The sequence below is a fragment of the Salvelinus alpinus genome, chromosome 12 (genome assembly GCF_045679555.1).
Source record: "Salvelinus alpinus chromosome 12, SLU_Salpinus.1, whole genome shotgun sequence".
In the NCBI taxonomy this organism is placed as follows: domain Eukaryota; kingdom Metazoa; phylum Chordata; class Actinopteri; order Salmoniformes; family Salmonidae; genus Salvelinus; species Salvelinus alpinus.
Window position 1 is genome coordinate 20531525 of NC_092097.1, and position 27889 is coordinate 20559413.

Sequence of the window (27889 nt, forward strand, 5' to 3'; positions counted from 1 at the left end):
CTGGAAGGAAAGGCGTCCAAATGAGGTTTTGGCTTTAGGGATGATCAGTGAGATACACCTGCTGGAGCGCGTGTTGCGGGTGGGTGTAGCCATCGTGACCAGTGAACTGAGATAAGGCGGCACTTTACCTAGCATAGCCTTGTAGATGACCTGGAGCCAGTGGGTCTGACGACGAACATGTAGCGAGGGCCAGCCGACTAGGGCATACAGGTCGCAGTGGTGGGTCGTATAAGGTGCTTTAGTAACAAAACGAATGGCACTGTGATAAACTGCATCCAGTTTGCTGAGTAGAGTATTGGAAGCTATTTTGTAGATGACATCGCCGAAGTCGAGGATCGGTAGGATAGTCAGTTTTACTAGGGTAAGTTTGGCGGCGTGAGTGAAGGAGGCTTTGTTGCGGAATAGAAAGCCGATTCTTGCTTTGATTTTGGATTGGAGATGTTTGATATGAGTCTGGAAGGAGAGTTTGCAGTCTAGCCAGACACCTAGGTACTTATAGATGTCCACATATTCTAGGTCGGAACCGTCCAGGGTGGTGATGCTAGTCGGGCGTGCGGGTGCAGGCAGCGAACGGTTGAAAAGCATGTATTTGGTTTTACTAGCGTTTAAGAGCAGTTGGAGGCCACGGAAGGAGTGTTGTATGGCATTGAAGCTCGTTTGGAGGTTAGATAGCACAGTGTCCAAGGAAGGGCCGGAAGTATATAGAATGGTGTCGTCTGCGTAGAGGTGGATCAGGGAATCGCCCGCAGCAAGAGCAACATCATTGATGTATACAGAGAAAAGAGTCGGCCCGAGAATTGAACCCTGTGGTACCCCCATAGAGACTGCCAGAGGACCGGACAACATGCCCTCCGATTTGACACACTGAACTCTGTCTGCAAAGTAGTTGGTGAACCAGGCAAGGCAGTCATTAGAAAAACCGAGGCTACTGAGTCTGCCGATAAGAATATGGTGATTGACAGAGTCGAAAGCCTTGGCCAGGTCGATGAAGACGGCTGCACAGTAATGTCTTTTATCGATGGCGGTTATGATATTGTTTAGTACCTTGAGCGTGGCTGAGGTGCACCCATGACCGGCTCGGAAACCGGATTGCACAGCGGAGAAGGTACGGTGGGATTCGAGATGGTCAGTGATCTGTTTGTTGACTTGGCTTTCGAAGACCTTAGATAGGCAGGGCAGGATGGATATAGGTCTGTAACAGTTTGGGTCCAGGGTGTCTCCCCCTTTGAAGAGGGGGATGACCGCGGCAGCTTTCCAATCCTTGGGGATCTCAGATGATACGAAGGAGAGGTTGAACAGGCTGGTGATAGGGGGTGCGACAATGGCGGCGGACAGTTTCAGAAATAGGGGGTCCAGATTGTCAAGCCCAGCTGATTTGTATGGGTCCAGGTTTTCCAGCTCTTTCAGAACATCTGCTATCTGGATTTGGGTAAAGGAGAAGCTGGGGAGGCTTGGGCGAGTAGCAGCGGGGGGGGCGGGGCTGTTGGCCAAGGTTGGAGTCGCCAGGAGGAAGGCATGGCCAGCCATTGAGAAATGCTTGTTGAAGTCTTCGATTATCACGGATTTATCGGTGGTGACCGTGTTACCTAGCCTCAGTGCAGTGGGCAGCTGGGAGGAGGTGCTCTTGTTCTCCATGGACTTTACAGTATCCCAGAACTTTTTGGAGTTAGAGCTACAGGATGCAAATTTCTGCTTGAAAAAGCTGGCCTTTGCTTTCCTGACTGACTGCGTGTATTGGTTCCTGACTTCCCTGAACAGTTGCATATCGCGGGGGCTCTTCGATGCTATTGCAGTTCGCCACAGGATGTTTTTGTGCTGGTCGAGGGCAGTCAGGTCTGGAGTGAACCAAGGGCTATATCTGTTCTTGGTTCTGCATTTTTTGAACGGAGCATGCTTGTCTAATATGGTGAGGAAGTAACATTTAAAGAATGACCAGGCATCCTCAACTGACGGGATGAGGTCAATATCCTTCCAGGGTACCCGGGCCAGGTCGATTAGAAAGGCCTGCTTGCAGAAGTGTTTTAGGGAGCGTTTGACAGTGATGAGGGGTGGTCGTTTGACCGCGGACCCGTGGCGGATACAGGCAATGAGGCAGTGATCGCTGAGATCTTGATTGAAGACAGCAGAGGTGTATTTGGAGGGCAGGTTGGTCAGGATAATGTCTATTAGGGTGCCCATGTTTACGGATTTAGGGTTGTACCTGGTGGGTTCCTTGATGATTTGTGTGAGATTGAGGGCATCAAGCTTGGATTGTAGGACTGCCGGGGTGTTAAGCATATCCCAGTTTAGGTCACCTAACAGAACAAACTCTGAAGCTAGATGGGGAGCGATCAATTCACAGATGGTGTCCAGGGCACAGCTGGGAGCTGAGGGGGGTCGGTAGCAGGCGGCAACAGTGAGAGACTTATTTCTGGAGAGATTAATTTTTAAAATTAGAAGTTCGAACTGTTTGGGCATAGACCTGGAAAGTATGACAGAACTTTGCAGGCTATCTCTGCAGTAGATTGCAACTCCTCCCCCTTTGGCAGTTCTATCTTGACGGAAAGTGTTATAGTTGGGTATGGAAATCTCAGAATTTTTGGTGGCCTTCCTAAGCCAGGATTCGGACACGGCAAGGACATCAGGGTTGGCAGAGTGTGCTAAAGCGGTGAGTAAGGCAAACTTAGGGAGGAGGCTTCTGATGTTGACATGCATGAGGCCAAGGCTTTTTCGATCACAGAAGTCAACAAATGAGGGTGACTGGGGACATGCAGGGCCTGGGTTTACCTCCACATCACCCGAGGAACAGAGGAGTAGTAGGATGAGGGTGCGGCTAAAGGCTATCAAAACTGGTCGCTTAGAGCGTTGGGGACAAAGAATAAAAGGAGCAGATTTATGGGCGTGGTAGAATAGATTCTGGGCATAATGTGCAGACAGGGGTATGGTGGGGCGTGGGTACAGCGGGGGCAAGCCCAGGCACTGGGTGATGATAAGAGAGGTTGTATCTCTGGACATGCTGGTCTCAATGGGTGAGGTCACCGCATGTGTGGGGGGTGGGACCAAGGAGGTATCAGAGGTATGGAGAGTGGAACTACAGGGTCCATTGCAAACCAAAACAATGATAATGATAACTAGCCTGAACAACAGTATGCAAGGCATATTGATATTTGAGAGAGACATACAATAAGGCATAAAGTGATTGCAGGTCTTGATTGGGAGAGCTAGCTAAAACAACAGGTAAGATAACAGCAGCAATAACAGGTAAAAATGGCGACGACTAGGCAGAGAGGGTCGGATTAACTACACACAGATCCTGAGTTAAAGCACAGAGCCGACAGATAAAACACAAATAAACAGAATGGAGTACCGTGAATTAATGGACAGTCAAGCATGCATCAGCTATGTAGCCAAGTGATCATAGTGTCCAGGGGGCAGCCGTAGATGGAGCAGGGAGGCCTCCACTAAGCTAGCACGCGGCGTTTAAAGTTAGTAGCCCGGGGGGTGGTCTGCTCAGACGGAGGGGGTCTGCTCAGACGTGGTCGTGTCGACAGAGAATCCAAGCCAGATGGCGATGGCGAAAGAGAGGTTGTGAATTGTAGAATTGTGTTTGCTAACTGGTGCTAGCTTCGTGGCAGTGGCGCTAGCTGCGCTAGCCGCAAGCTAGCTGTGAGGATCAGAAGCAGTGGCTCAGGGATTACGGCAGGAATCCGGCGTTGTTGTCGAGAGACAGTCCGATGCTGGTAAATTGGTGAGTAATATCCAGGCTAATAACAGGGCTGGTGTCTGTGCAGAAGGTAAAAGCTACTAACAGCGGCAAAAAAATGGCTAAATTAGCTTGTAGCTGGTATTGTAGCCCAAGAATTCGCTGGTAGACCTCTTCAGCTAGCCGGCAGATGGGCCTAGCTCGAGGCTAGCTCAAGGCTAACTGGTGCTTGCTTCGGGACAGAGGTGTTAGCCAGTAGTAGCCACTCGGTTGCAGCTAGCTAGCTGTGATGATACGGTGTAATTGTCCAGAGCTTGCGTCAGGAATCCGGTGATGTGGTAGAGAAAAAGCAGTCCTATATGCTCTGGGTTGATATCGCGCTTGCAGACTGGCAGGTATTGGCCCGGTATTGAAGCTGGCTGTGTCCGAGTTGAGGGTGAAGACCGCAGCAGTGGCTAACTGACTACTAGCTAGTAGCTAGTTATCTGGCTAGCTTCTGATTGGGGTTACGGTTCTAAAGTATAAAAAAAAATAGCAGGTCCGTACCACATTGGGTGAGGCAGAATGTAGGAATGTATATTCAGTTCCTAGATGGAAAGTGAAATTAAAATATATACGAAATGTATACGAAAAATACGAAGACTATTTACACGGGACAGGACAAAACAAAGACTCGTCCGACTGCTACGCCATCTTGGATTGGGGGATGTGGGATGCGGCTGAGAGACAAGGAGAGGCATACAGGTTTTTTATCCATCTATGGAGTTTTCTACAATGAGCACAGAACAGAAATCTATTAGACTGTACTTCTTGTAATGGCTATTTGACCAAGAAGGAGAGGGATGGAGTGCTGCATCAGATGACCTGGCCTCCACAATCACCCGACCTCAACCCAATTGAGATGGTTTGGGAGGAGTTGGACCGCAGAGTGAAGCAAAAGCAACCAACAAGTGCTCAGCATATGTGGGAACTCCTTCAAGACTGTTGGAAAAGCATTCATCATGAAGCTTGTTGAGAGAATCCCAAGAGTGTACAAAGCTGTCATCAAAGCAAAGGGTGGCTACTTTGAAGAATCTCAAACATAAAATATATTTAGATTTGTTTAACACTTATTTGGTTACTACATGATTCTATATGTGTTATTTAATAGTTTTGATGTCTTCAGTATTATTCTACAATGTAGAAAATAGTCCAAATTAAGAAAAACCCTTGAATGAGTAGATGTGTCCAAACTTTTGACTGCTACTGTAGGTAAAACCTTTTGGTAAAACTTTATTTGGGTAGTCCATCTGTAGATACTCTACAGGCTATCAGGAACATTTCAACTTAACTCTTAACTTCTTATGGCTGGGGGCAGTATTGAGTAGCTTGGATGAATAAGGTGCCCAGAGTAAACTGCCTACTACTCAGTCCCAGAAGCTATGGGTATGCATATTATTAGTATATGTGGATAGAAAACATTCTGAAGTTTCTAAAACTGTTTGAATGATGTCTGTGAGTATAACAGAACTCATATGGCAGGCAAAGACCTGTGAAAAAATCCAACCAGGAAGTTGTAAATCTGAGGTTTGTAGTTTTTCAACTCATTGCCTATTGAATATACAGTGGGATATTGGTCATATTGCACTTCCTAAAGCTTCCACTAGATGTCAACAGTCTTTAGAACCTTGTTTGACGCTTCTACTGTGAAGGAGGGGGGAATGAGGGCTCTTTGAGTCAGGGGTCTAGCAGAGTGCCATGAGCTGACCACGCGCGTTGACGTGAGAGTTAGCTTGCGTTCCATTGCATTTCTGAAGACAAAGGAATTCTCCGGCTGAAACATTATTGAAGATTTATGTTAAAAACATCCTAAAGATTGATTCTATACATTGTTTGACATGTTTCTACGGACTGTAACGGAACTTTTGGACTTTTCGTCTGCTCGCGCCTCATGAATTTGGATTACTGGGCTAAACGCGCGAACAAAAAGGAGGTATTTGGACATAAATTATGTACTTTATCGAACAAATCAAACATATATTGTGGAACTGGGATTCCTGGGAGTGCATTTTGATGAAGATCATTAAAGGTAAGTGAATATTTCTAACGCTATTTCTGACTTCTGTTGACTCCAACATGGTTTTGTTGTCTGAGCGCTGTACTCAGATTATTGCATGGTTTGCTTTTTCCGTAAAGCTTTTTGGAAATCTGACACAGCGGTTGCATTAAGGAGAAGTCTATCTCTAATTCTGTGCATAACACTTGTATCTTATATTAAAGTTTATGATGACTATTTCTGTAAATTGATGTGGCTCTCTGCAAAATCACCGGATGTTTTGGAAGCAAAACATTACTGAACGTAACGCGCCAATGTAAACTGAGAATTTTGGATATAAATATGCACTTTATCGAACAAAACATACATGTATTGTGTAACATGAAGTCCTATGAGTGTCATCTGATGAAGATCATCAAAGGTTAGTGATTCATTTTATCACTATTTCTGCTTTTTGTGACTCCTCTCTTTGGCTGCAAAAATGGCTGTGTTTTTCTGTGACTAGGTACTGATCTAACATAATCGTTTGGTGTGCTTTCGTCGTAAAGCCTTTTTTGAAATCGGACACTGTGGTGGGATTAACAACAAGTTTATCTTTAAAATGGTGTGAAATACTTGTATGTTTGAGGAATTTTAAATATGAAATTTCTGTTGTTTGAATTTGGCGCCCTGCACTTTCACTGGCTGTTGTCAAATCGATCCCGTTAACTGGATCTTAGCCGATCTCAGCCGTAAGAAGTTTTAACCTAACCCTAATCTTAACCCTAAACCTTACTCTAACCCTTTTTCTAAACCTAATCCTAACCGTAACCTTAGCAAGCAGTTGCTTAGCAACAGATAGTTTGTTGATAGTAGGACCATCTTTAGAGCATTTACAGATGAACTATCTGGACTGTTCAAATTAAGTGTGACCAAATTATTGGATCAGTTTCAAAGCCCTGTCCCGTGGTCCTGATTTGAAGTAGGTTGAGGGAAAAGTGTGCCTCATACGCATTGTAAGATACTGAATGCTAGTAAACATGACTATGAAGTCTACACATTTCTCCATAACCTATCCATGGTTCACCTCAGAGTTTCAGTGTCAAGATCAACGCCAGTGATTACATCATAGATTCCTGTACGGTCCCTTTATAGAAATGAATAGTCTTTAGACGCCATTCATTGAATTCAAGATTTACATCAGTCTTCTCTGTTTCCAATCATGTGCTGACTGCACATAAAAGCCTTCTTTCACGGTGAAGGAATAAGAATTGGCTTATGTTTCCATTAATGACTACATCTCAGCTCAAATCTGTAATCAGAGTCAAAGCGAAGGAAATGCACAATGTTTTTCTTATGATTACACTCGTATTACAAAATAACTGGAAGGAATGGCTCGGCCCACAGGCTGCACTGTGTGACAGCACAACGCAATCATATACTGTCATCATGCCACACAGACATGACTGTTACTGCTGTGTAAGAATGACATTCTAGGGACTTCACATGTAAAACGAATGATAATTACCCAACACACATGCTGTTATGATTATAGTCGTCATTTTCCTGCGCTAGACTGAAAATCTCATGCCCATGGAGGTATCTTCAACTGGGACCCATAGCTGTTTTCCCTCAAAAACCTTTAAGATGTCCCTCTGATAACATGGGAAAATGTTCCACTAAGGCTGGAAATAAATGTATTAATGAAGAGATGAGTGTCAAAATTGCATGTTATGTCAATGATTCTATGGAACCTGGGTCCCTACCATTATGACCACAGTGATACATCATTCATCTGCCACTTGTGATTAGTGTTTTTTGGTTTGGTTGCGTAAACATTTGAATGTATCAACATTTTTCTAACTGGGTTGGCTGCCATGTGAAAGATATGATAGGGATAGCATTGAAATATGTCTACGGCTATTATGTAGCTGTGGTGCAGGTGTGGACCATACGTTGGATAAAGATGCACAGATCACAGTCCAGATTTTTCAACTCCAGACATTTTCAAGGGCAATTAAATAGGTATGTGTCCACAATGGAGCTTGTTCTGGAAAACCATAGCATTTCCAATAACAATGACAGAAAGATGTGGAAATGGGGACTTTACTGTGGGTACCTCTGGTCTGAATGAAACACATACTCAGGCAAACAAGCTCCATCTCTCCTTCCAAATGTTTTGGTTACCTGGAATTTGCTGTTAAGAGTTACCTGCTGAGTGGCCTGGCTGGTCTAGCAGTAATGACGCAGCCTCCAGCACATACTGTATATACTATATACTGTATACAGTGTCGGCATAGGTTCGAATCTGGCCTACTGCTATTTGACAAAACCTCATTGTTTTTTCCCTATTTACTCAGTGGTCGATAGAGCTATAGATACCATATCTTATGACAAACAACTTACAGTGCCTTCAGAAAGTATTCATATCCCTTTATTTTTTCCACATTTTGTTACGTTACAGCCTTATTCTAAAATTGATTAAATAAAAAATGGTCCTCATCAATCTATACATAATACCCCATAATGACAAAGCAGAAACTGTTTTTTAGACATTTTTGCAAATGTATTAAAAATAAAAACTTAAATATCATATTTAAGTAAGTATTCAGATCATTTACTCAGTACTTTGTTGAAGCACCTTTGGCATCGATTACAGCTTTGAGTCTTCTTGGGTATGACGCTACAAGCTTGGCACACCTGTATTTGGGGAGTTTATCCCATGCTTCTCTGCAGGTCCTCTCAAGCACTGTCAGGTTGGATGGGGAGCTTCGCTGCACAGCTATTTTCAGGCCTCTCCAGAGATGTTCGATCAGGTTAAAGTCCGAGCTCTGGCTGGGCCACTCAAGGACATTCAGAGACTTTTCCCGAAGCCACTCATGCATTGTCTTGGCTGTGTCGTTGTCCTGTTCGGAGGTGAGCCTTTGTCCCAGTCTATGGTCCTGAGAGCTCTGGAGCAGGTTTTCATCAAGGATCTCTCTGTACTTTGCTACGTTGATCTTTCGCTCGATCCTGACTAGTCCCTCAGTCCCTGCATCTGAAAAACACAGTAGGGATGTTGCCAAGTTTCCTCCTGAATCGTGTTTCTCATGGTCCTTCAGGTGTCTTTTGGCAAACTCCAAGCGGGCTGTTGTGTGCCTTTTACTGAGGAGTAGCTTCTGTCTGGCCACTGTCCATCAAGCCTGGATTGGTGGAGTGCTGCAGAGATGGTTGACCTTCTGGAAGGTTCTCCCATCTCCACAGAGGAACTTTGGAGCTCTGTCAGAGTGACCATCCGGTTCTTGGTCACCTCCCTGACCAAGGCCCTTCTTCCCCGATTGCTCAGTTTGGCCGGGTGGCCAGCTCTAGGAAGTGTCTTAGTGGTTCCAAACTTCTTCCAATGAAGAATGATGGAGGCCACTGTGTTCTTGGGGACCTTCAATGCTGCAGATATTTTTTGGTACCCTTCCCCCGATCTCTGTCTCGACACAATCCTCTCTCGGAGCTCTACGAACAATTCCTTCGACCTCATGGCTTGGTTTTTGCTCTGACATGCACTGTCAACTGTGGGACCTTATATAGACAGGTGTGTGCCTTTCCAAATAAATGTCCAATTGAATTTACCACAGGTGGACTCCAATCAAGTTGTCGAAACATCTCAATGGTGATCAATGGAAGCAGGATGCACCTGAGGTCAATTTCGAGTCTCATAGCCAAGGGTCTGAATTCTTATGTAAATAAGATATATATATTATTATTTTTTAGACTTTTGCAAACATTTCACTTTGTTATTTTGTTATTTGTTATTTGTTATTGTGTTATTGTGTGTAGATTGATGAGGGGAAAAAAATATTTAATTCATTTTAGAATAACAAATTGTGGAAAAAAATCAAAGGGTCTGAATACTTTCTGAATGCACTGTATATAGGAGAGGTCGCAATTTACGCGATCAACAGTCCATGTCAACAGCCAGCCACAAAATAAAATGAGCCAGGCTCTTTTACGCCCTCTTCCGAATGGTAGCTATAAAGGCAGAGGTTGCGCACAGTGCAGCAATATGATGAAGTGTGAAAGTTTCTGCCACCCACATAGAGGAAAACAGTTCCAAATAAATGACATTGTTACATGCTCCACCACCCATGTTATCTACATGATTATATGTCCATGTGGGCTGTGTAGGTAAAACCTCTCGTTCTCTGAAACAGAGAATTAGTGAACATCAGGAGAAACGACAGGGATTTTCCAGTCGCAGTACATTTTAATGACCAAAAACATGACATTTCTACCTTTTAGATTTTGTGGCACAGAGAAAGTTAAGATATCAGACAGGGGGGGGGATATAAATAATACCCTGAGCGACAGAGAATGTTTTGGGATTTTCACCCTCCAGACATTATTTCCTGAAGGACTTAATGATGAAATGCCCATGCATGTTATGTTGTAAATGTGAACATGAATTAATGCCACCACTTCAGATGACTCTGACGTTTTTCTTGCGCTGTACCCAATGATTTGTGAAAACTTGCTTGATGGGTCGATGTCCTCATTGTGGTTTTACAGATGTGTTTAATACGTTTTATGTACACACTTTATTCGAATATTTATGAAATGCGCATTGTTTTATTTGGTAACACTTACTTATTTTCCCTTGACTCCAACCACATTCGATGTATTGAACGGATGTGGGTGGAGCTATGTCTACATAAGGGTGCTAATTTAAAAAACTCACAAAAGCTTTGACGAAGACCGATACATAAAGCTTAATTAATAAATAGCAGTGATACTATCAAGAGCAGTGTGCGGGTTTCTTATTTTTTCTCATCTTATTCAACTGTTACCATGCACCTGCAAAAAAGCTAGCTCAGATGTGCAAGTGTCTTTTGAATTTTAGAACTACTGGCTATAAAGTATCCAAAAGAACCAGGGAATCTCTTTAAATACAAGTAGACTTTACTGATGGTCTTAGAAGATTTGACACTATCAACAAACATGATAGGTTACTCTCCTCAGTACTACCTGTCATCATTCTGAAGAAATGACCTTGTGTTTATCGTTAATCATTAAAGTTGTGCGTCATGTGTTTTGAATGAAGGGAATATTCTTCAGTTGGATGGTATGTTCACCTACAACTTAGCTGTAGAAGTTTCTCACTCGTTCTCTTTGAGATGTACTTTATCTCATACCAACCTGATTTTTTAAAATTAAAGTAAAAACACAGTAAATTAGCAGATATCTTTCATCCTCAATCTCAGTGTATTCTCTTTCAAAGGATTAGGTCTAATTCGTGACATATGAGGTGAAAAATTATTAGAATCTGTCTCAGACTTTCCATCACTGAAGTGGAACAGTTTCTAGGTTTTAGTTTTCCATCTCTATTGTTTGGCACAGAATAAATTGTGGCTTGACATGACCATTTTAGCATATCCCCCCTACAAGGCAAGCATTTGTTTTCTGAAATATGTTTCAAAGAAAGGAGATGAATATATTGGCCTTTTGAAGTAAATTATAAATTTCCAAACATTAAGACTGTATCAGGAACTTGAGTAACCATAGGATCTAAAGATTCAGGACTGAATTAGTGTAACAACTTGGTTGGGGTTTGTGCAATGGATCATCAAAGGTCTAAAACAATAATGGGAGCAGCAACAGCCTGAGACTTTATTCTCTGAACTCACACAACATTTGAATCAATTATGATCAACTTCAATCTGGTAAATTAGCATTTTTCTCACTTCCTGTTGACTGACTTCCTGCTTCCTGTTTCTTCCAGCTGCTGTGCTCGACGGTGCAGAAGGCCCTCTTTGAGGAGGAGGAGCGTGTGAAGACTCTCTCCCAAAAGGTGCGTTCTCTGGAGAAGGCCAACAGCCATCTGCGGGACAAGGTGAAGAACATGAAGCGCCTGCTACGCCAGGCCAAACGAGACACCAAGGACCAGAAGACCCTTCCAATGAAACAGCTGCACAACCCCGAGCCCCCCCACCCACACCAGGACACCACACAGGACCAGAAAAGACCCACCCTCAAAAAGATCCTCACCAAGACGCTAAAAAACTGAGCCCAAACCCGCCCCTACCACCACCACCTGTTGCACTGCAGACATGGACAGGCATAAAAGGATATAAGAACTGTATAGAATGTGACATCAGGAGAAGGATAAGTAGGCTATAGACAGGTATTGTATATAATAGTGTATCATGTCAAAAGCTTTGATGTTGGAGGAATTGCATACCCTTAATGTGATGCAGACTAGGCACACCTCTGTTACAAGAAAGTGCATTCAGCAAATCAGAATGTTTTGTATCCTGAAAAAAACAACGATGCAGTAAAACAACGATGGAGGTTTCTTATTATTTTTCCCTTCAATAATATAAACCTATAGAATAGCCTTCATAATTTCTAAATATAAATCAAGTTATTTCACACACATATACTCGGTATGGATCTATAAGGAATGCATACACTACAATGTGATAAGCATTTATTGTCATTGCAATCACATTGTGTCACTCTGTTCTTACCACAGGAAGAGTAGCAGGACAATTTGAGGAAACCCAGCTAGCAATGAGGAATCGGCCCAGAAAGGGCCCTCTTCCGGGGGGGCGGAACTGATTGAATCGGCTGCCCAGAATCGGCCCAAGTACATCGGCCGTTTCTGTCTACCGGAATTCAGCCGACTTTGCCGGCATCTTACCAGAATCCCCCCAGAAGCGGCCTGATGCAAATGTAAATAAATGCATTCAAAATTACCCAATTTCGTCATTTTAAATATTACTATTATACATTTTATACATACAAATTATACCCATCCACAAAAAAAACACCATACACCTGGTGACCGTGTCAGCGAGTCGCTACAGCGTGATGGGACAAGGACATCCCAGCCGGCCAAACCCTCACCTAACTCGGACAACGCTGGGCCAATTGTGCGTCGCCTCATGGGTCTCCCGGGCGCGGCCGGCACGGGTCTCAGACCAACATCTGTAGCTCCATCCACAAAGTTTTTAATGCTTATCAATTGCCTTGCACAAAGTAGCAAACTTCTAAAATACTACACAGGACTCTTAAAGAATAAAATAAAAAAATTGTATCACAGAAACAATGAGAAAATATGGAAAAAATGTATAATGAAATGTTAATTATATAAAGCAGCCCGTGTAATCATCTGCCAGAGAGTAGCCCCAATCGGCCTGAGCCTAAAGTAATACATTTGGGCCAGATAACTCTCACCGGAATCGACCCGAGCACCAAGTTATACATTTGGGACAGATAACACACACCGGAATAGGCCCGAGCTCAATCCCCGCATCCTAGCCATAAGTAATACTGCCAAAGGCCGGCTCAGACTCAGGCCACATGACGTCGGCCACATGACTCTCAGCCGAGTGCCCCGACTCTCAGCCGGAATCGGCCCAGATCCACTGTGCTAGCTGGGAAACGTTGTCTTGGATCAAATGTGATTTCCACACACAGGCTGAGACGGCACTCTTGCTTCATTACGACTCAGACGGGGGTTCGCTTCGATTGTTGACAACATGTAAGCTGTATTTAGTCTCCAAATGATTATTGAAAACATAAATACATTTGCACAATGAGGACTTCTCTCAAACACATCGTTACACTTTTTGGATAGCAAGCTAGTGAATTTTAGCCATTTTGGCATTGACATGAAATCAATGAAAACACCTCAAAACAAGATATGTTATCAAGAACAAGATAAAACTAGCTGAAACGAGCCAGCTACGAATCGCAAAAGGGCATCTTCTTGTCATTTTTGCTAGCTATCTGATCATTCAGAATCATAACAAAGCAAGGCCACATTGATGCACACTCATAATTTCTGTGACGTTGTCAGCCAACCCGTCTATACAACTGCTTTGTTACAAAAATGTATGCTGGGGGATATGGTAATCACAATGTCTCATCCCACCGGGCCTTCGTGACCCCCTATCTCATCCAAACTTTGCTCCCATATCCCCTCCCCCCCCAGGTCCCCTCATCTCAGTACCATAGAGTAGAGGTCAGTGCTGCCTCTGTGAAGCCTTATCCTCCTGTGAGGGTATAATATTGAAAAAATTAATAACATTCTGATAAATAAGGTGAGGTGTTTGAGCTATGTTGGCAGGTCAAAGTCTCCCCCTGTAATTTTACACACCTCTCACACCCCAAACATGCCCAGGCAAAATATTCTGCCTTCCCCAGAGTGGAGTTCGATGCCAGTCTCCATGCCAGGTGAGATGCTGCCATGGTAGCTGACACCTTTTGGAGAACTAGTGGGAAAGTCAAAGAAAGGCCTAAAGGTGTGCTGGCAAAACCATGTCAAGGACCTCACACTGCTGCCCTGAGGATGCGAAACCCAAAACAGTCATACTGGTTAAGAACATCTGCTAAATGACTTGAGAGTTACATGTAAAAGGTTACATTCTGTCCTTAACTTAACTGATGCTGGATCACCTCTACAGAGTACAGGGAGTTTGATTTAGTGACAACACAGACGATAGACAACACAGATGCTAAACTCTTAATACTGCATCTATGGCTCTGATAAGCTCTCCCGAACCTTCCCTCCCCAGTCCCAACTATAACCATTACACACTAAACAACAAATTCTGTTGAAATCTAGATGTTTCTCATTTTGCCAGTTATATGGTTATTATTAACCAATAATAACTTTATCCCAAGGGCTTCCAGGTTTATTTGTTATTTTTTTAAGATCCCAGCTTTTTGTGGGTGGTTTATACATTTCTATTGAGTGAAACATTTGTTTTTATATTTGAAACAGGGTGCTGAGCACTCAATAAATACAACCACTAGCCAATGAGGTGTGATGTGGTACAGTAAAATATTTTTCTGTGTCAGAACTGAGAGGCGTCCCTAGTCTCCTATTATGTGTTGTACTTGGCTTTTATGTTTGTCCTCTTCAAACAATAATCATTTGGTTGCCTTTAACCTTAGTGTATTCATGTATGACAGCAAATAATGAAAAAAATAAACATACATTTTTTTACATTTGTATTGCCATCTTGCAGATTCTCAATAGTATGAGCTTGTAGTTTTATTATTAGCGAAAATGTTGTGATTGACTTCCAGGCGTCCATATCTACTGTAGCATCGCAAAGATCAACATTGATCATTCCCTAAATCTGATCCTTGCCACATACAGTATCTCATTAAAGACCAGTACTGATTAGCAACAAACAGGTCACTGCATCCCAATGGAACAAGATTGTCATAATCGAGCAAAATAATTAAATTCAATGCCTGCAGGACGTTATTATTTGGCACACTTCAGACACATTGAGGCTCTTACGATATGATAGGTGTTTGTTATGTCAAGCCCACACTTCTCGCATACACTATATATACAAAAGTATGTGGACACCACTTAAAATTAGTGGATTCGTCTATTTCAGCCACAACCTTTGCTGACCGATGTATAAAATCGAGCACACCGCCATGCAATCTCCATAGACAAACATTGGCAGTAGAATGGCCTTACTGAAGAACTCACTGACTTTCAACTGTCATAGGATGCCACCTTTCCAAAAAGTAAGTTTGTCAAATGTCTGCCCTGCTAGAGCTGCCTCAGTCAACTGTAAGTGCTGTAAGTGCTGTTATTGTGAAGGGGAAACATCTAGGAGCAACAACAGCTCAACCACAAAGTGGTAGGCCACACAAGCTCACAGAATGGGACCGCCGAGTACTGAAGCGCCTGTTCTCGGTTGCAACACTCACTACCGAGTTACAAACTGCCTCTGGAAGCAACTTCAGCACAAGAACTGTTTGTCGGAAGCTTCATGAAATGGGTTTCCATGGCCGAGCAGCCACACACAAGCCTAAGATCACCATGCGCAATGCCAAGTGTCGGCCGGAGTGGTGTAAAGCTCGCCACCATTGGACTCTGGAGCAGTGGAAACCCATTCACTGGAGTGAGGAATCAGGCTGGACCATTTGGCAGCCGAACAGACAAATCTGGGTTTGGTGGATGCCAGGAGTACGCTACCTGCCCCAATGCATATTACCAACTGTAAAGTTAGCCGTCTTTCATGGTTTGGGTTAGCATTTCGCTACACCCGCAATAACGTCTACTAAAGATGTGTATGTGACCAATAAAATTTGATTTGATTTGATGAGGGATGACGCTTTTTTTTCTTCAAAGTAGCTACCCTTTGCATTAATGACAGCTTGTACACTCTTGGCATTCTCTCAACCAGCTTCACGAGGAATGCTTTTCCAACAGTCTTGGAAGTGTTCCCACATATGCTGAGCACTTTTTGGCTGCTTTTCCTTCACTCTGCTGTCCAATTCATCCCAAACCATCTCAATTGGGTTTAGGTCGGGTGATTATGGGGGCCAGGTCATCTGACGCAGCAATCCATCACTCTTCTTCTTGGTCAAGTAGCCCTCACACAGCCTGGAGGTGTGTTTGGGGTCATTGTCCTGTAATTTCTTTTGAATGATAGTCCCACTAGGCGCAAACCAGATGGGATGGCATATCGCTGCAGAATGCTGTGGTAGCCATACTGCTTAATTGTGCCTTGAATTGTAAATAAATCACTGACAGTATCACCAGCAAAGCACCACCACACCATCACACCTCCTCCTCCATGCTTCACGATGAGAATCGCACATGCAGAGATCATCCGTTCACCTACTCTGCGTCTCACAAAGACACGGCGGTTGGAACCAAAAATCACAAATTTGGACTCATCAGACCAAAGGACAGATTTCCACTGGTCTAATGTCCATTGCTTGTGTTTCTTGGCCCAAACAAGTATTTTCTTCTTATTGGTGTCCTTTAGTAGTGGTTTCTTTGCAGCAATTCGACCATGAAGGCCTGATTTACGCAGTCTCTTCTGAACAGTTGACGTTGAGGTGTGTCTGCAACTTAAACTCTGTGAAGCATTTATTTGGGCTGCAATTTCTGAGGCTGGTAACTCTAATGAACTTATCCTCTGCAGCAGAGGTAACTCTAGGTCTTCCTTTCCTGTGGCGGTCCTCATGAGAGACAGTTTCATTGTAGTGTTTGATGGTTTTTGCGACTGCACTTGAAGAAACTTTCAAAGTTCTCTAAATGTTCTAGATTGACTGACCTTCATGTCTTGAAGTAATGATGGACTGTCGTTTGTCGTTGGTTATTTGAGATGTTTTTGCCATAATATGGACTTTGTCTTTTACCAAATAGGGCTATCTTCTGTAAACCACCCCTGCTTGTCACATCACAACTGATTGGCTCAAATGCATAAACCTCTACGGGATCGGTGTCCCTAACCTGGGATGGTTGTTGCTAAAGTGCGCTAATGTGACTAGAATGATGTTATAAGTAACAGCCAACTTTCCAGGACATATACATGTCTTGTTAAGGCAAAAGGCTTAAATTCTTGTTAATCTAACAGGACTGTACAATTTACAGTAGCTAGTACAGTAAAGAAATACCATGCTATTGTTTGAGGGGAGTGCACAGCAACAAACGCTTTTATCACGCCAACTGGTTTGATACATTCACCTCTGAAGGTAAATAATGTACTTACAGTACATTCAGTAATCTTTTTGTTTTGTTTGTTTGTTAAAATCAATTTTTAAATTCAAATGTAGGAACTGGGTTCTACAGTTTGAACCCCTGCTGTCTCTGTTTGTCTATTGTTGTGACCTAGATGAAAATCAGATTAAACTTTATGACCAATTTATGCAGAAATCCAGGTATTCCCAGAGGGTTTACATACTTTTTCTTGCCACTGTATACAGGTCAGAGTGTCTAGCTAGCTACATTTTCAGATAGCATACATTTCTAATTTTGTCAGAAAGTAATTTTCATTGCAAATTAAAGCGTACTGTTAGCTAGCTAACATTAGCTGGCTGGCTCACTAGCTAACTTTACGTGTATGATATGTGTAGTAATATTATTTGTCTCTCAGAAAGCCATTTGCATTGCTAGTTATAGCCTAATATTAGCTAGCTAACATTAAACCTAGTTGGTTAGCTTTAGCTACAGTGCCTTGCAAAAGTATTAATCCCACTTGGCTTTTTTCCTATTTTGTTGCATTACAAACTGTAATTTAAATAGATTTTTGTTTGGATTTCATGTAATGGACATGCACAAAATAGTCCAAATTGGTGAAGTGAAATGAAAAAAATAACTTGTATCAAAGAATTCGAAAGAATTTAAAATGGATAAGTGGTGCGGGCATATGTATTCACCCCCTTTGCTATGAAGCCCCTAAAAAAGATCTGGTGCAACCAATTACCTTCAGAAGTCACATAATTAGTTAAATAAAGTCCACCTGTGTGCAATCTAAGTGTCACATGATCTGTCACATGATGTCAGTATATATATACCTGTTCTGAAAGGCCCCAGAGTCCGCAACACCACTAAGCAGGGGCACCACCAAGCAAGCGGCACCATGAAGACCAAGGAGCTCTCCAAACAGGTCAGGGACAAAGTTGTGGAGAAGTACAGATCAGGGTTGGGTTATAAAAAAAGATCAAAAACTTTGAACATCCCATGGAGCACCATTAAATCCATTATTAAAAAATTTAAAGAATATGGCACCACAACAAACCTGCCAAGAGAGGGCCGCCCACCAAACCTCATGGACCAGGCAAGGATGGCATTAATCAGAGAGGCAACAAAGAGACCAAAGATAACCCTGAAGGAGCTGCAAAGATGTTTGGTGTTCGCCAAAAGACATGTGGGAGACTCCCCAAGCATATGGAAGAATGTACTCTGGTCAGATGAGACTAAAATTTAGCTTTTTGGCCACCAAGGAAAACGCTATGTCTGGCACAAACCCAACACCTCTCATCACCCCGAGAACACCATTCCCACAGTGAAGCATGGTGGTGGCAGCATCATGCTGTGGGGATGTTTTTCATTGTCAGGGACTGGAAAACTGGTCAGAATTGAAGGAATGATGGATGGCGCTAAATACAGGGAAATTCTTGAGGGAAACATGTTTCAGTCTTCCAGAGTTTTGAGACTGAGACGGAGGTTCTGCTAAAGCAACACTCGAATGGTTTAAGGGGAAACATTTAAATGTCTTGGAATAGCCTAGTCAAAGCCCAGACCTCAATCCAATTGAGAATCTGTTGTATGACTTAAAAATTGTTGTACACCAGTGGAACCCATCCAACGTGAAGGAGCTGGAGCAGTTTTGCCTTGAAGAATGGTCAAAAATCCCAGTGGCTAGATGTGCCAAGCTTATAGAGACATACCCCAAGAGACTTGCAGCTGTAATTGCTGCAAAAGGTGGCTCTACAAAGTATTGACTTTGGGGGGTCGAATAGTTACACACACACTCAAGTTTTCATTTTTTTTGTCTGATTTCTTATTTGTTTCACAATAAAAATATTTTGCATCTGTACCTGCATATTCATGCATGGTAGTAACGATATGAGTTGGGATTATGGTTCCTTGTTTATCTAGCTAGCTAGCTACATGTCTAAACAAAAGACTCCACTACGCAAGTAACTGTTCCGTTTACACCTTCTGTATCCTGTTCATGTGACAAATAAATGTTGTTTATCAAACACGGTAATGTGAAGAACAACATGACCTTCACCAAAGTTAAATTAGGATATAACATTAGGCCAACAAGACAGCGTCCAAGTTCTAAAATTCTCTGGTAAAATGCCCTGCTTTTATTTTGTCACACTCGCAACCGTAAAACATTTCTGTAATTAGCTCACCATTAACTTGTAAATAATGATCGTGTTGTGAGTTTATTTTCCTGTAATAATTAACCAAAATTTGCTGAAGTTAAGACGTTGTCAGCTATGATATGGTCATTATTTAACTTAACCTTAGCTAGCTAGCTATCAAGCTAGAAACTAACCAAAACATTGTTTAGAAAGTTGATTTTAGTTGCCTGGTTTGCTAGATTGACATATACAGAATACATTTTTAAACCAATGGGTTAATTGGTGTTAAAATAGACCAGTTATGCTATTTTGGACCACCAGGATGCTGATGTCATGCAGCCTGTTGTTTTTGTGTTTATACTTTTTCATAAAGACAATGACAAGTTTGATGTTGGATGACAATAGAATGTTCGTGATGTCTGTAGACAGTTGTCGCAGTGACATGTCAATAAACGTAGTATAAACCAGGCTTTAGTCTTGAAATATTTGGTTGTTTAGTACACTACCATAATCACTCTGTTTAGCACATAGTCTCACATGTGAATTCTTAAAGATGAGTGGGGATAAGGCTTAAGAGGGTATGAATGATGCTGAATGGGTGTAGACAAAGAAGAGCTCTTCAGTAGGTGTATCAAAACATTCAAGGGCCATCTTCTCATAAGTGGGGTTACAAGTTTATCAACTTTCAAAGCCCTTTGTTCCTCAACTGTAGTGTATGATATTTCATTTTCTAGCTCTGAGTCTCTACTTTTATCCAATGTAAAAATAAAAAATAAACACATAAGACCGAATCGAGCCGGTCGGTCACAAATGGTTTGTTGAGATCGGTTAGGAAGAACTTGACTGGCCTGCACAGAGCCATGAACTCAACCCCATTGGAATGAATTGGAACAGCGAGCCAGGCCTCATTATTTATTTTTTTAACTACGCAAGTCAGTTAACTTTTTAGGGATATGACTGCGTGCTCCTCGTTGTTTTTCTCCGGTATTGGAAACAGTTTATTCCGTCTTAAATTTTATTGATTATTTACATATTAGGGTACCTGAGGTTGGATTAGAAACGTTGTTTGAAATGTTTGGACCAAGTTTACAGGTTACTTTTTACATTCCTTTGTAGGCATGTTGGGCGAGTTGGAACAGGTGTATTTCTGAATCATACGCGTCAAATAGACTGACATTTTTGGGATATAAAGAAGGACTTTATCGAACAAAACGACCATTCATTGTGTAACTGGGACATTTGGGATTGCAAAAAGATGAAGATCTTCAAAGGTAAGTGATTTATTTTATCTTTACTTCTGGTTATTTATCTCCGGTATTGAATATACTATTTTCCGTCTTAAATTTTATCGTTTATTTACATATTAGGGTACCTGAGGATTGATTAGGAACGTTGTTTGACATGTTTGGACCAAGTTTATTGGTAATGTTTGGGATTCATTTTGTATGCATTTTGAACGAGGGGAAACCGGTGGATTATTGAATGAAGCGCGCCAAATAAACATACTTTTTTGGGATATAAAGAAGTACTTTATCGAACATAATGACCATTTGTTATGTAACAGGGACCCTTGTGATTGCAACCAGATGAAGATCTTCAAAGATAAGGGATTTATTTTATCGCTATTTCTGACTTTCGCGATGCATCTGCTTGGTTGGAAAATGTTTTTAATGCTTTTGTTTGCGGGGCGCTGTCCTCAGATAATCGCATGGTGTGCTTTCGCCGTAAAGCCTTTTTGAAATCTGACAACGTGGCTGGATTAACAAGAAGTTTATCTTTTAAATTATGTATGACACCTGTTTTTTCATGAAAGTTTAATATTACGATTTCTGTCATTTGAATTTGGCGCTCTGCAATTTCACCGGATGTTGTTGAGGTGGGTCGCTTGAGGCACGCCTAGCCCAAATTAAGATCAAATCCTTATTTTCAATGACAGCCTAGGAAGAGTGGGTTAACTGCCTTGTTCAGGGGCAGAACGACAGATTTTTACCTTGTCAGCTCAGGGATTCAATCTTGCAACCTTTCCGTTCCTAGTCCAACGCTCTAACCACTAGGCTACCTACCGCCCCATAATTGCCCAACATCAGTGCCTGACCTCGCTAATGCTCTTGTAGCTGAATGGAAGCATGTCCTCGCAGCAAAGTTTCAGCATCTAGTGGAAAGCCTTCCCAGAAGATTGGAGGCTGTTATGGCAGCAAAGGGGGGGACCAACTCAATATTATTTCCCATGATTTTGGAATGAGATGTTCGATAAGCAGGTGTCCACATACTTTTGGTCATGTAGTGTATGTGGTTGGAAGGAGAGACAAAACAAATATTGCTGAAAAATATAAATGCAACATGTCAAGTTTTGGTCTCATGTTTCAGGAGCTGCAATAAAAGATCCCAGAAATGTTCCATACGCACAAAAAGCGTATTTCTCACAAAGTTGTTTACATCCATGTTAGTTAGCATTTCTCTTTTGTCAATATATTCCATCCACCTGACAGGTGTGACATATCAAGAAGTTGATTAAACAGCATGATCATTACACAGGTGCACCTTGTGCTGGGGACAATAAAAGACCGCTCTAAATGTGCAGTTTTGTCACACAACACAATGCCACATATGTGTCAAGTTTTTAGGGGGCGTGCACTTGGCATGCTGACTGCAGAAATGTCCACCAGAGCTGTTGCCAGAGAATTGAATGTTAATTTCTCTACCATAAGCCACCTCCAACGTAGTTTCAGAGAATTGGCAGTATGTCCAATTGGCCTCATAACCGCAGACCTTGTGTAACTATGCCAGCCCAGGACCACCACATCCAGCTTCTTTACCTGTGGGATCATCTGAGACCAGACACCTGGACAGCTGATGAAACTGAGGACTATTTATGTCTGTAATAAAGCCCTTTTGTGGGTAAAAACTCATTCTGATTGGCTGTGCCTGGCTCTGCAGTGGTTGGGACTATACCCTCCCAGGCCCACCCATGCCCAGTCATGTGAAATCCATAGATTAGAGCCTAACTAATTTATTTCAATTGACTGATTACCTGATATGAACTTTAACTCAGCAAAACCGTTGAAATTGTTGCATGTTGCATTTATATTTTTGTTCACTATATATAGTGAAATAACTAGATACTGTATATTATCTACAGATTATCACCTCCTATTCCCAGAGAGCTATATAGAACAGTGCTGATATACAGATATGATAACGCAGTCAGCCAAAGAGCTTTCAGCAAAGAGATGAAGTGAAAGAAGTTCCATGTTAGACTGAGGCATGAAAGCAGTCTCGTCCCTCTACTCCCCCGCCACTTGGAGCAGATTTGTGGTGTACACTATACCCTAGAACTAGACTGGAGGATCAGTGAATCCATGGGATTTCCTGGAGCCATTGGTAAACAGTTGAGGAGAATTTGTTTGGGATTTAGAATTCCAAGGGGTACCATATTGACACCAAAGGTTACAAAACGATTACATACATATTGTCATGGAATGTTTGGTGCCAACAAGGATAGTTTGCCAAACTCTTTTTATCTATGGATCTGTTATTTCAACATAGATGAGTACAGCCAAATGTTAGAGCTACCACCGGGAGAACTTAGTTGCAAAGAGAGCATACAGAACAGACTCAAATCAAAAACAGACAAGATGTTTCCTCTGTTCTGCTGTGTGACAGCTTGTGATAGATTCCTTCTGGCAATTATGGGGTCTGCAATGTGATACAAAGTGAATAAATCATGATTTCTTTTGCATGAATACAAAGCAGGATTCTAAATAGTCAGCCCAGATTTGGACCTTTTCCTCGAAAATATCCTTTTGTACGGAGTTAGGTATAGCGACGGAGGAAGGATCATTTCCGATCTGGAATAATCTTGGCAGACAGTTTTCTATAAAAACTTTCAACACAATTTCCAGGAGAGAACTGAACCCAATCTCTTCCATATAGGCCGTTTCATAAAAGAGAGGGAAAGGGGAAGTAAAACTCAGAAATGACAACATTAAAAACACATTTTGCAGTGTGTAAACCTCTTCCAGTGGTGAAAAGGGAGACATATCACAGATAATATGAGTGTGGGCGACTTTTACGAGCCCTTTCTCTCTGTTTGGGGCCTCTGGCAGGCCTCGGTTGACCTCCGAAGGGGAGACAGTTACAGAATATAACTCTCCATTTCTCCTCTCCACTCTCTCAAAGCACTACATCAGACAGTTTTGCCTGCAGGAATATGTCATAGCCCTGTGGAAGTGGGCCAAAGATGATACATGTACATACACTGCCTTTTCAACATAAAACCCTCGCGCCCCGGCAAGCTGCTGCAAAACAGATGTCAGACAATATGGCCGCATTTGTGGTGGTCCTCCCTGGCGCATTCAGCCTAATTATAGACCTGGTTTATTTATCTTATTTTATTTATGTGGTTTGGGATTTTGTTGTTTTTATGTCTCTTCGTAAACTGTTTCATACAATTTAAATGTTGGAGTATTCTGATTACTGGTATAATAAACGGTAAGGGGATTTCTGTCAGTCTTCTCTTGGAAATATAGCATTAATTATCTATGTCAAATAGCTAGGTTGGTTTCAATCCGATCTCAGGTTATTGGCATGAAGGTTTTTAAAGAAATGTTCCCATTCATGGTAAACGCTGTTTATGTTTGCTCAATCGGAAATTACCTTTGAAAGCTGCAATGCCTATAGCCCATGATCGGATCGAATCCTGGCATAATTTCATGCAATATACAATTCCATACACATACAGTTCGTGAGAACCTCATTAGGTTCTCAAACCATCTTTGTATCACTTCTATGTATATTTTTGTATCTCTCTCTCTCCCTCTCCTGTTTCCTCCTGTCATCTGTCTCAGGTCTCTACCTTGTGTTATTAGACAGTTGAGAAAAACAAATGATTGAAGAAAATGAGATGGCCCCCTGTTCCCTATAAAGTGCATTACTTTCGACCAAAGCACTATGGGTCCCCGTATGATACATGTTTCATTGTGTAATGGTTGAACCTGTGATACATCACCTCCTGAAGGTATTATATGAATCGCTTTGGCAACAGTGCAGTTTGGCAATGTCAGTTGTTACATACAGACATGCTAATGAAGCATTATTGGTTTGAATCTACTCAAATGTATATTATGGTAACCCTAACCCTGACAAGCTCAGCTCAGATTTGAAGTGCATGCATGCCTTTTCCAGCTGAGTGTGTTTCCGTGAGGACTAGGTGATTTCCATCATTGCTTGTCTGTGTCTGTTTCAATAAGGAGCAGGGAAGTGTGTATTTTTCCTCTGGTCAAAAGTAGTGCACTATGAAGGGAATAGGGTGCTATTTGGGATGCGGTTATGGAGATATTATACAGATTATTTATTTTGTTGGCAAATATAGTGTCTAGTCAATAAGATTCCTCTCAACTGGCTCAACCAACTCCCTCCCCCCCAAAAAATGCAGACAATTACAGTTTAGAATCCTTTTCATGGCTTCTAAATTCTGCTAAGTGGTTTAAAAGATGGTTGGTGTCATTGATCAAATTGACTGTCTAGTTAATAGGAGAAATTGTGACACTGAAGCACTGAAGGAAACACCAGGGTTGCATTCCAAATGGCACCCTTTTCTCTATGTAGTGCACTTATTTTGAAAAGGGACCATAAAGCTCTGGTCAAAAGTAGTGCACAACGTAGGGAATAGGGTGCCATTTGGGTGTCACGATCGTCATAAGAAGCGGACCAAGGCGCAGCGTGAAAGAAAGACATCTTCTTTAATTCAATGAAGACAAAACAACAAACAGACAACCGTGAAGCTATATTAAACAAAATAGTGCTGCCACTAAACACTACACATAGACATACACAATTACCCACAACAGCCCAATGCCTATGGCTGCCTTAAATATGGCTCCCAATCAGAGACAAATGAATGACAGCTGTCTCTGATTGAGAACCATTCAGGCAACCATAGACATACCTAGATACCTACACTCAACACAAACCCATACACTCTAACACAAACCCCCTAGACACTACAACCACCCAAGACAAGACAAAAACACAAACATCCCCCCTGTCACACCCTGACCTAACCAAAATACTACAGAAAACAAAGATAACTAAGGCCAGGGCGTGACATTGGGACATAAACCAGCTCGTCACCTACACCACGAAGTTCAAAGTGCTTTACCCAATATACAATTATCTTTGCTCCAACAGGCATCCATATCTTCAAAGATAAATTTTACTTACTCGTTATGTCATACAGAATAAAGTATATTAATTCAATATAATAAATATGTTATTTATCCAACCTAAGAGACATCTACCATGTGAACATGAACAGTCTCTGGTCTAGGTCACATCTGCTTCTGTTGGTAATAACTCAAATATGTACCATAGGAGCCAACACTTCCTTTTATGCACAGGAATTCCAGTTCCTTTAGGTTTTTAATCACTCACCCTACAATAAAACCCCAGTCTCTGGCACACCAGTGTGATTTTCCTACATTCCTTCAGGCGCACTGGCAAGCAGCGTGTACAGCTCCAAAGCTGTATGATACATGTTTCATTGTGTAATGGTTGAACCTGTGATACATCACCTCCTGAAGATATTTATAATCGCTTTGGCAACAGTGCAGTTTGGCAATGTCAGTTGTTACATACAGACATGCTAATGAAGCATTATTGGTTTGAATCTAAGCAAATGTATATTATGGTAACCCTAACCCTGACAGGCTCAGCTCAGATTTGAAGTGCATGCATGCCTTTGTCTTTATCTTAGCGCTTTTCCAGCTGAGTGTGTTTCAGCGAGGTCTACTGTAGGTGATTTCCATCATTGCTTGTCTATGTCTGTTTCAATAAGGAGCAGAGAAGCATGTCTTTTTCCTCTGAGGCTGCTGTCATTCCTATAGTTCTCTGTCAGACGATGATTACAATACCAGGCCTCCTAAAAGGAGAAGAAAAGAGCAATACCCATCAGGCCGAGACAAAAGCTGCTCTGACCTGAGCTGTATCTCTCTTTACAGAGTAGGATACTGGTGCTCTCTCCTGACTAAACGACTCAGACAGTGGAGACAGTTTCAGTGCCTTCGCGTGAGGAAATCACGCACACATAGAGAAACACACGCTCACATCTGGGACAGTCATTGAGAACTCTGACAAAGTACACACCCTCAAAGTTTGCCGATGACACACACCAGTCTCACACACACAGTCTCAGAACACATTGGTTTTGGTATGCCCAGCACGCAGCAGTAAAATACACTGTGGTGGTTATTGGCATGGAGGGAGCAGCAGAGATCAGCTCAGTTCAGTCCTGCAGAGGAAAAGGACACATGCCGGTTGTTTTCTCAGTGCTCATCCCTTCTCGTTTTAAATAACACCTGCCAGATTGCCACCAAAAAGGCCTACAGTATATACAGTCAGCATGGGGAATGTTTACACTACAGATGTAGGATCTTCATTTTTGAAAATTTGCTATAGCAGGAAAATAATCCTGCCACAGGAGGAAAATTGAATTATTATGCGGATTATAATTAATTGACATTTTTCGTAAGGGAAAATCAGGTCTGAAAATTCTAAGTGGAAATTAAAAAAACTTCAGAACCCTTCAGAACCCTTCAGAACCCCAGAAACCTCAAATACACAACAAATGTAAAATGTCCTGATTGATACTGAGAAATAAAGAGAGAGGGAGACTGAGAGAGGAGAAGGAGGGGTAGAGAGAGATGAAGGAATAGAAACAGACAGTTCTAGAGGATACAGTTAGGCATAGTTTAGTAGTTTCTTGTAGCCGAATAGTAGATGAAGACTAGAGGTATTTTAGAGAGGACGCTACATTGCAGGAAAGTTATCCTGCAACAGGATGATCAAATAAAAATCCTACATCTTTATTAATCAGATTCTGCTTGGATTGTATATTTGTATTTGTGTATGTTGTTTTGTGAAGGTTTACTGTATGTACAGCACATGTGAAATTCCCTTGCTTTCCTTTGATTTCCCTGCTTCCCTTGCTTTCCAAGGCTCTACATATAGCCTTACTGTTAAGAGTAAATGTATGCTAAACTCCAGAGGAGCGCCACAATGAATTGATTGCAAAGAAAAGCAGGGGGAAATGAGCTGGAACCAGGTGGGGGAAGTTAATATAACCATGGAGGGAAATGTGCAATATTTTCACTGGCTATGACATCAAGCTGTACAAAGAGAAGGATCCTGGGCATTTTTACCAGACAAAGAGACATGTCGGTCAATAAGAAGTAGACTTCAGCATTTCATTCAGTGGATGCTCTGCTGAGTAATGTAGCTAGTTGATCACAAACAGGATATAAGAATGTGTGAGGCTTTTGTCCACCATATGTGCATGCATGCATGTCTGTCTGTGTGTGTGTCTGTGTGTCAGTGTGTCTGTCTATGTGTGTGTCAGTGTGTCTATGTGTTATTTGACTTTGACATAACAGTACACCTTCCGGCTGCCATCCTCTCTCCTGTAGACAATAAAAGCAGTGCACTGCCAAGAAAAGCTAAGCACAACACTCTCCTAATGAAGGGATGGTCCAGTGCCAGGTCACAACAGCCCTCTGTCAGGAAGAGGAGACAGAGAGAGTTAT

The 27889-nt window shown here is 42.1% G+C and overlaps 1 protein-coding gene across 1 annotated transcript in view; it reads left to right on the forward strand.

Moving 5' to 3' along the window:
• Positions 1–12493, forward strand: part of ccdc3b (coiled-coil domain containing 3b) — a 42544-nt gene extending 30051 nt beyond the window's left edge. Inside the window, exon 3 of the mRNA XM_071335286.1 lies at positions 11446–12493. Coding sequence (XP_071191387.1) covers positions 11446–11730 — 285 coding nt within the window. The 3' untranslated portion in view covers positions 11731–12493. The remainder of the gene's footprint in view (positions 1–11445) is intronic.
• Positions 12494–27889: the final 15396 nt, after the last annotated feature.